This window comes from Rhinopithecus bieti, unplaced genomic scaffold (assembly GCF_001698545.2).
Source record: "Rhinopithecus bieti isolate Rb0 unplaced genomic scaffold, ASM169854v2 scaffold_33937, whole genome shotgun sequence".
Classification (NCBI taxonomy): domain Eukaryota; kingdom Metazoa; phylum Chordata; class Mammalia; order Primates; family Cercopithecidae; genus Rhinopithecus; species Rhinopithecus bieti.
In genome coordinates this window covers 685,566-695,123 of record NW_016814873.1, presented here as the reverse complement: position 1 = coordinate 695,123, position 9,558 = coordinate 685,566, and the positions used below count along the sequence as shown (strand labels likewise).

The window sequence follows — 9,558 nt, the reverse complement described above, 5'->3', positions numbered from 1 at the left end:
TTTTTTTTTTTTTTTGAGATGGAGTCTCGCTCTGTCACCCAGGCTGGAATGCAGTGGTGCTTTCTCAGCTCACTGCAAGCTCTGCCTCCCAGGTTCAAGTGATGCTCCTGCCTCACCCTCCCAAGCAGCTGGGGACTACAGGCATGTGCCACTACGCCCAGCTAATTTTTTGTATTTTTAATAGAGACAAGGTTTCACCATGTTAGCCAGGATGGTCTCCATCTCCTGACCTCGTGACCCACCCGCCTCGGCCTCCCAAAGTGCTGGGATTACAGGCGTGAGCCACCACGCCTGGCCTTCATCCATGATTTTAAAATTGTGCTCCTGCATCCTGGAAGGGTCTTCATCTCCAGGATGAGGAAGGACCCAATGGGAGAGGCTGCAGCCCTCCTGCCCCAGCTCCAGCCAGACTATTAACAAACTTGGTTTCTGAGTGAGATTTGGTGTGAGGAAAGGGTCTCTGCTGCTAAGACAAGTTTGATCTAGATGATATTTAATCATTTCTTTCCAAATCAGACATAATTTGAGCTTATGGCAGGAACAGTCCAGAGGGGCATAAATCAGACCCAGTTCCTAGCTGGCTTGCCCTTATCAAGTAAATGGAAAAGGGGCCAGGCCAAAGCAGGGCAAGATGACCTTGGACTTGGTAGAAACTTGGACTCATGCCCCAATCCTAGGGTGCCCACTGGACCATTGCTTTTCTGAGTTTTGTAGTCATTTGGTGTCTGAAGTAGGGTAGATTGAAGTGAGGCCTTTGGTTTCCATCTGGACCCTTTCTCTCCTGTTTTCTTTTTTTCCCCCTTGTCCTAGGGATGTTCAATAGCCCAGAAATGCAAGCCCTCCTCCAGCAGATCTCTGAAAACCCCCAGCTGATGCAGAATGTGATCTCAGCACCCTACATGCGCAGCATGATGCAGACGCTTGCCCAGAACCCCGACTTTGCTGCTCAGGTATCAAACCAGCATGAGGAGAGTGTTGTTGGGGAGAGAGTTTCTCTTGGCTGGGGGCAGTTTCTTGTGGTCAAAACACTGTGGAGCCGGACTGCCTGGGTTTGCATCCCAAGCTCTGCTACTTCCCAGCTGTGTGAGCTAAGCAAGTTATTTAGCCTCCCAGTTTCTTCATCTGTAAGATGATAATAAGAATAGTTCCTCCCTCCTATAGTTGTGAGGATTAAATGAGTTAATACACATTAAGTGCTTAGAACACGGCATGTAACAGAGTAAGCTCTGTGTACCTGGAAATGTTAGCTGTCCTCATCATCATCAGACCTAGGGCTGAGCAGCCTGACTCCTCTTACTCTTCATTGCCCAGAGCATAGTTCCATTTCCTCTCACTGTCCCACTTAGGCCTTCAGGATTCTTTGAGATCCCTGGAGAAGCTGGCCAGATTTCCTGCAGTGGTAGGGGGTGCCGAGGGAGTCTGAGACTGTGGGGAAATTCTTAGGGTGAAAAGGCCCAGGTTTCCCCCTGCTACCTTCACCCTGGCAGATGATGGTGAATGTGCCGCTCTTCGCGGGGAACCCCCAACTGCAGGAGCAGCTCCGCCTGCAGCTCCCAGTCTTCCTGCAGCAGGTGAGTGAGGAACCTAGATGGGTGGAGGTTGAGGGCAAGGGGTAGTCCCTGAAGCCCAATGGGTGGAAATGAAGTTGGGGCAGAGCTTGACTCTGGACTCCTAGTTGAGGTTGTCTCCTATTTCCTGCCACCTCTTGATGCCTTTCTCTGCTTATTTCCCACCAGATGCAGAACCCAGAGTCACTCTCCATCCTTACCAATCCCCGAGCCATGCAGGCATTGCTGCAGATCCAGCAGGGACTACAGACCTTGCAGACCGAGGCCCCTGGGCTGGTACCCAGGTGAGGGTAGGGCAACAGGAGGGCAGCAAGGTTCTGGCAACTTCTCCCCTTCAACTCTTCTCTCTGCCACTCTCTCAGCATCCTTGTGTCTCTGAGGGTCTGTCTTCCTGTTTCTTCCAACTGCTTTTCCTTCTGGATCTTAACATTCTCATCACTTTCTTGGATGCCATCTCCTACCTCTTGGTCTCTCTTGCCTACAGCCTTGGCTCCTTTGGGATGTCCCGGACCCCAGCACCCTCAGCAGGCAGCAATGCTGGGTCTACGCCCGAGGCCCCCACTTCCTCGCCAGCCACGCCAGCCACATCTTCTCCAACAGGGGCTTCCAGTGCCCAGCAGCAGCTCATGCAGCAGATGATCCAGCTTTTGGCTGGAAGTGGAAACTCACAGGTACATGAGGCAGTGGGGGCAGGTGCTGGGAGCATCACTTTGATCCTGGGAGGTTTCAAGGGAAGCAATAGAATGGAGGCAGTAGGGCAAGCTTGGGAGTCAGGTCGTGTTCTGCCACTTACTAGCCTTGGGCAGGTTACTGATCCTCCCTGAGTTCAGTTTGTGCAGATGTGAAATAGAGATGAGAAGAGTAATGGTACTTACCGTGCACTACGTACTGTTCTAAATGCTTTAGATTTCGGAGCTCATTTACGACTCATTTACCGCATTCCTCACAACAGCTTCATGAGAAAGATATTATTATTATTTCTGTGTTAAAGATGGGGAAAACTAAGGCCCAGAAAAGTTAAATGGTTTACTCACTTACTTAGCTAGTAGATAATGAAGCCAAGACTCAAACCAGGCATTCCACCTCCAGAATTTGCACTATACCATTTCCGCTTATATCAAAGGATCCTTTTGCTAATTAAAGCAGCCCCCATCTCCGAGACTCTGGGGAGGGGGATTCTGCGAGGTGAGGTAACCAAAGCCCTGGGAAAGTCAAGGCCAGGGGCTGGCAGGAGGGGCAGGGATGACCTACCTTGAGTGAGCCTCTTAACCTTTCTCTGACCTCTGTGACTCATCTGGAAAAGCCATTCAACCAAAATGTATGTTTATATAGCTTTGTGCAAGGCACAAGAGAGCTAGACTAGGTGATATCCAGTCCAGGTGCAACCCAAGTTAAATTCTGTGGACTGGCCGGGCGCGGTGGCTCACGCCTGTAATCCCAGCACTTTGGGAGGCTGAGGCAGGCAGATCATGAGGTCAGGAGATCGAGACCATCCTGGCTAACATGGTGAAACCCCATCTCTACTGAAAACTACAAAAAAAAAAAAAAAAATTAGCCAGGTGTGGTGGCAGGCATGTGTAGTCCCAGCTACTCAGGAGGCTGAGGGAGGAGAATGGCGTGAACCCAGGAGGCAGAGCTTGCAGTGAACCAAGATTGCGCCACTGCACTCCAGCCTGGGCAACAGAGCGAGACTCCATCTCAAAAACAAAAAAAGATTCTGTGGACTGTGATGAGAAGCAACAAGGAGCACTGGAAAGGGCTTTCTTTTTTTTTGAGGTGGAGTTTTGCTCTTGTTGCCCAGGCTGGAGTGCAATGGTGAAACCTCTGCCTCCCGGGTTCAAGTGATTCTCCTAGGATTACAGGCATGCGCCACCACACCCGGCTAATTTTTTGTATTGTTAGTAGAGATGGGGTTTCACCATGTTGTCCAGGCTGGTCTTGAACTCCTGACCTTAGGTGATCTGCCTGCCTTGGGCTCCCAAAGTGCTTGGTGCATGCCTATCATCCCAGCTACTGGAGAGGTTGAGGCAGGAGAATCACTTGAACCTGGGAGGTGGAGGTTGCAGTGAGCTGAGATCGTGCCATTGCACTCCAGCCTGGGCAACAAGAGCGAAACTCCATCTCAAAAGAAAAAAAAGGCAGGCCAGGAGTGTGACTCATGCCTGTAATCCCAATGCTTTGGGAGGCCGAGGCAGGAGGACTGCTTGAGGCCAGGAGTTCGAGACCAGCCTGGGCAATGCAGGGAGACCCAGTCTGTAAAAATTTTTTTTCTTTTTAAAAAAAGCCTTAGTGCAGGCTGGGCATGGTGGCTGACGCCTGTAATCCCAATACTTTGGGAGGCCAAGGCAGGTGGATCACTTGAGGTCAGGAGTTCAAAACCCACCTGGCCAACATGATGAAACCCTGTCTCTACTAAAAATACAAAAATTAGCCGGGCTTGGTGGCATGTGCCTGTAATCTCAGCTATTCGGGAGGCTGAGGCAGGAGAATCGCTTCAACCCGGGAGGCAGATCATGCCACTGCACTCCAGCCTGGGCAACAGAGCAAGACTCCATGTCAAAAAAAACAACAAAAAAAGACCTAGTGCAGTGGCTCATGCCTGTAATCCTAGCATTTAGAGAGGCCAAGGCAGGAGGATCACTTGAGACCAGACTGGGCAACATAGCAAGACCCTTTCTCTACTAAAAAAAATTTTTTCTTTATTTTTTATTTTATTTTATTTTTTTGAGATGGAGTCTCACTCTGTCGCCATGCTGGAGTGCAGTGGCACAATCTCGGCTCACTGCAACCTCCGCCTCCTGGGTTCAAGTGATTCTCCTGCCTCAGCCTCTTGAGTAGCTGGGACTATAGGCTCCTGTCACCACGCCCAACTAATTTTTGTATATATAGTCTCAGGGTATCACCATGTTGGCCAGTCTGGTCTCGAACTCCTAACCTCAGGTGATCCACCTCCCTGAGCCTCCCAAAGTGCTGTGATTACAGGCATGAGCCACCACGCACACGCACTTTTTTTTTTTTTTAAGACGTACTCTGTCGTCCAGGTTGGAGTGCAGTGGCGCAATTTCAGCTCACTGCAACGTCTGCCTCCCGGGTTCAAGCAATTCTTCTACCTCAGCCTCTCAAGTAGCTGGGACTACAGGCATGCACCACCACATCTGGGTAATTTTTTGTGTTTTTGGTAGACATGAGGTTTCACCATGTTGGCCAGGCTGGTCTTGAACTCCTGACCTCAGGCAAACTGCCAATCTTGGCCTCCCAAAGTGCTGGGATTATAGGCATGAGCCACTGTGCCCAGCCAAAAAAAAATTTTTTTTTAATTAGCTGGGCATGATGGTACACACCTGTAGCCCCAGCTACTCAGGAGGCTCAGATAGGAAGATCACTTGAGCCCAGGAGATAAAGGCTGCAGTGAGCTATGATTCTGCCACTATATTCCAGCCTGGGTGCAAGACGCTGTCTCAAAAAAAAAGGAAATACTTCTCCTTTATAGATAACTATTGATCAGTGAAACAAAATTAAATAGCTTCTTAACTGGGACCCTTCTTAGCCTTTCATGTGGTTGTATGTGTGATGACTATTAGGAGGGGACTTGGAGGTCATGCTTACTATGCATCTTATTTGACCACAGAGTATCTGGCTTTTGGAGTGCCTGTTAACATCTCCAGTGTTTACAGAAGGTAATGAGGAATATACACTGATCTAGGCCTATCAGTTATCTTGAAAATCTAAAAAAGATATCCGCCTGCCATATTATTATACAGTTATTTTATTTTATTTTATTTTTGAGACTTAGTCTCGCTTTGTTGCCCAGGCTGGAGTGCAGTGGCGCAATCTCACCTCACTGCAAGCTCTGCCTCTCGGGTTCATGCCATTCTCTTGCCTCGGCCTCCTGAGTAGCAGGGACTATAGGCGCCCGCCACCACGCCTGGTGAATTTTTTGTATTTTTAGCAGAGATGGGGTTTCACCATGTTAGCCAGGATGGTCTCGATCTCCTGACCTCATGATCCGCCCGCCTCGGCCTCCCAAAGTGCTGGGATTACAGGCGTGAGCCACCGTGACCGGCCATTACACATTTATTTAGGACTTGGGACCTAGGCTCCTGGGCCCCCATTTGCAGCTCATCTTTCCTGCCCTCCTGATTGACTCAGGATACTAGAGAAGACCTGCTGGTCTTAGAAACTCTTAATTCAAATAGGGACCCCAAGATTCATCCTGTGCCCACTTCACAAGGCCTGTCCCCTCCAGGTGCAGACTCCAGAAGTGAGATTTCAGCAGCAGCTGGAGCAGCTCAACTCCATGGGCTTCATCAATCGTGAGGCCAACCTGCAGGCCCTGATTGCTACAGGAGGGGACATCAATGCAGCTATCGAGAGACTGCTGGGCTCCCAGCTCTCCTAATCCCTCGGCCCATGCCTCCTGCCTCTCCCCTCCCTCGATGTCAGCGTTTGGTTCTTCTGTCAACCCTTACCCTCTGCAGCTTGTCATCCCTTCCATCTTCTCCCTCATCCTCTCCAAACAGCAGGGTGACTTTAGAGGCATGGGCTCCAACCCCTTAGCTCTGTCTGAGAATTATGGTTTTACTGCTACATCTCTAACAGAATCTTCTCTCCTGGTCTCCTTGAGCAGTGCTACTTAGTTTTCACAGTTTCATTGATTGACTCTACCTCCTTGCCCCACACCACCTTTTGCAATCTTTAAACTTTCAGTGGCTGTGCAGAGTCGAAGGAGGAACCAGCTGTCTGGTTTACTGGAACATAGTCTTCCATCTATACCACTAGGGTTTTGTCTTATGTTTACTTTTGGTAACTCTCTTCCTTCTTTTTCTCCCTACTCCCCACCCCTAGCCCAACCAATGCTAGAATTTCTTGCTCTGAAGGAGGAGCAGGTGAAACACGTGGTGATTTTCCTCCTCAGCCCCTATTCTGGTCACTTCATTCAGCACTTTTTCATGGGCACTGTTGGGACTTCCAGGGTAAAGAGGAAGACGCTCGTTCTCTCGGTCTGGAGAGGGAGATGAGACAGCCCTCTGGACAGGAATTAACAAACCCTGGACCAGCCCAGTGGAAACTGGTGTGAAAGAGGAGGGAATGAGATTATTCAGAGGAAGGGAATAGGGGAGACAGCCTGAGTAAAAGGCTTGGAAGTTGGAATTGGGGAGCAGAAGCACTCATAGCTCTTTTAGGCAGAAGAATCCAGGCCCAAGCTGGCAGAAGAGACTTAGAGATGCTAATGGAATTTGAACTGAAGAAAGGAGCTCAATGAAGCTAAGCGCCATGCCCCACGAGGGGTCATATTGGCTTTATTTCCTCAAACACACGTGCTTATATGCACACACACACACATTTCCATGGACCCAGGACTTGCTTGTGTCCCCAGGCACCAGTAATTTGAGCCCCCCTCCAAAGACATGAAGGGGGTTGGGGTCTGTGTGAGTAGTGGGGAGGTGCGTGTGTATCCGCATGTGTCCTTACACTCTTAAGTTGTGTGGGAAGTGGATTCTTTGTTGGTTTCTGGTTCAGAGTGCTTTCCCACTACCAGAGAAAAGTGGGTAAAAGGGTCAGTCCATTGCAGGAATACAGGAGAGCTAGGTCCCTTGGGGCTCTGGATGCTGGGTGACCCAGAGGTAATGTGGGTATCCTTTCGGAAGCTGTCAGAGCTGTGACTAGCACCCTTATCACCCCCACGGGAATAGTAGAGGGTTTTTTTTTCGTCCAGAGCCCCTGGGCTTTCAGTTCTTAACTATTTCCCTCCAGGCCAGAAAGTTTTCTCTAAGGAAGGAGAGGAGAGGGTGGCAATGATGCCTTTGATCTGGAATTGGACATTGCTCTGTCAGAGCACAGAGGAGGCTCATATCACTTCTTCCCTCTACTTGGCCCAGCTGCTTGGAGGACCGACCCCATGGCTGAGAATATGATGGCAAAAGGAAGAGTTTGCTCCAAGTGGGAAAGGGTCCCAAGCAGTCCAGAGAAGATGTCTGTGTGGCTTTCCCTCCCTACCTCCCCCAGCTCCCACACTGGCCTTTGTAAATAAATGGAGTGGTCTTTGTTGTGAGAGTGTGTTTGCGTTTGTTTTTTGAGGAAGAAGAAACTGGCTGAAGACAACTTCTTGGTTTTCCAGGGCAAGAATTGTGATCTAGAGGAATTTGAGGTTTAGTTCAGTTACTACAGATGTTAAGAAATATTAAAAGTGGCCGAGATCACGCCATTGCACTATAGCCTGGGCAACAAGAGCGAAACTCCGTCTCAAAAAAGCAAATATTAAAGGTTTTAGCCTGGTAACATAGGGGGACCTTGTCTCTACAAAAAATTTAAAAATTAGCCAGGCATGGTGGTGTGGGCCTATAGTCCCAGCTATGTGGGAGGCCGAGGCAGGAGAATCACTTGAGCCCAAGAAGTCAAGCTGCAGTGAGCTGTGATTGCTCCGCTGCACTCCAACCTTGGTGACAAAGTGAGACCCTGTATCAAAAGAAAAAATATATATATATAGAGAGAGAGAGAGAGAGAGAGAAGGTTAAGGGATAACTGACGATGGAGGTATCAATAATATATGACTTGGGAATGGGGAGGATTGCATTCTTCCATTCCCCATCCTTAAGACCATTGGGTATCTGAGATCTCTTCTCCCACTTCCCCTTAGGGTCAGGTGTGGTAGAGGAAAATATGAATTGTAAGATTATTGCCTCCATCCTCTGATCTTTTCGCAAGATTGCTCTCCCCTTACCTTAGGTTAAAAAGTAAAACAAAGCCAGGCATGGTGGCTCACGCCTGTAATCCCAGCACTTTGGGAGGCCGAGGCGGGTGGATCACAAGGTCAGGAGTTCGAGACCAGCCTGGACAAGATGGTGAAACCCTGTCTCTACTAAAAATACAAAAATTAGCCAAGCACAGTGGCAGGCGCCTGTAATCCCAGCTACTTGGGAGGCTGAGGCAGGAGAATCCCTGGTACCAGGGAGACAGAGATTGCAGTGAGCTGAGATTGTGCCACGCCCTCCAGCCTAGAGGCGACAGAGCAAGGCTCCGTCGCAAAAAAAAAAAAAGTAAAACAAAAACAAGAACTCTTGTAGTCAGGTTTTCTGCAAGTGATATTTGGTAGTTATTAATCTTGAGCTCTGAGACTAAACCTAGCATTACCACTAATCATGTAAGTTTGAGGAAGTCTTTTCACACCTGTGGGGTTTTATCTTTTGTACAGTGAAGTTATGGACTACGGTTTTGTGGAACATGAATAAGCCAAGAGTGGGAGGTTCCACTTTGATAATGGTAGACTAGATGCCTGAGATCAATACTCTCACTAGATATTTTAAAATCTGGGAAAAATACATGAAAAATCTAAAAAGCATCAAAGGGTGAATAAGACTGACTGGGAACCCAGAGGGGAAAGAAAGCTCTAAAGACTGGCTGCCTTTGATCTAGAGGCCTATTAGGAAAAGGTTGCTGAGAGGCTGAGCTGTGGTTTTGTTTTTTTTTTTTTTTTTTTTTTTTTGAGATGGAGTTTCACTCTTGTCGCCCAGGCTAGAGTGCAGTGGTGCAATCTCAGCTCACTGCAACCTCCCCCTCCCAGGTTCAAGTGATTCTCCTGCCTCAGCCTCCCGAGTAGCTGGGATTACAGGCACGTGCCATCACGCCCAGCAAATTTTTGTATTTTTAGTAGAGACGGGGTTTCACCGTGTTGGCCGGGCTGATCTCGAACTCTTGACCTCAGGTGATCCACCAGCCTGGGCCTCCCCAAGTGCTGGGATTACAGGTGTGAGCCACCACACTCCACCCTAAGCTGTGTTTTTGAGGGCCTTGAAGGAGTGGGAGAGCTAAAGGGACAAAAAGTTGGAATCTGCCAGCCTGTATATATATATATATATATATACACGCTGGCAGATTCCAACTTTTTGTCCCTTTAGCTCTCCCACTCCTTCAAGGCCCTCAAAAACACAGCTTAGGGTGGAGTGTGGTGGCTCACACCTGTAATCCCAGCACTTGGGGAGGCCCAGGCTGG

The 9,558-nt window shown here is 49.0% G+C and overlaps 1 protein-coding gene across 2 annotated transcripts in view; it reads left to right on the top strand.

Moving 5' to 3' along the window:
* The window catches only part of UBQLN4 (ubiquilin 4), a 17,456-nt gene extending 9,836 nt beyond the window's left edge, over positions 1-7,620 (top strand). Inside the window, exons 5-9 of one of the 2 annotated variants that reach the window (XM_017852503.1) lie at positions 811-950; positions 1,488-1,571; positions 1,737-1,852; positions 2,053-2,239; positions 5,815-7,620. In XM_017852503.1, the coding sequence (XP_017707992.1) occupies positions 811-950; positions 1,488-1,571; positions 1,737-1,852; positions 2,053-2,239; positions 5,815-5,967 (680 nt within the window). In that variant the 3' untranslated portion in view covers positions 5,968-7,620. Of the gene's footprint in view, positions 1-810; positions 951-1,487; positions 1,572-1,736; positions 1,853-2,052; positions 2,240-5,196; positions 5,311-5,814 lie in introns of those variants that run through there. The other variant, XM_017852504.1, reaches the window with a different exon arrangement.
* The last annotated feature ends 1,938 nt before the right edge of the window (positions 7,621-9,558 follow it).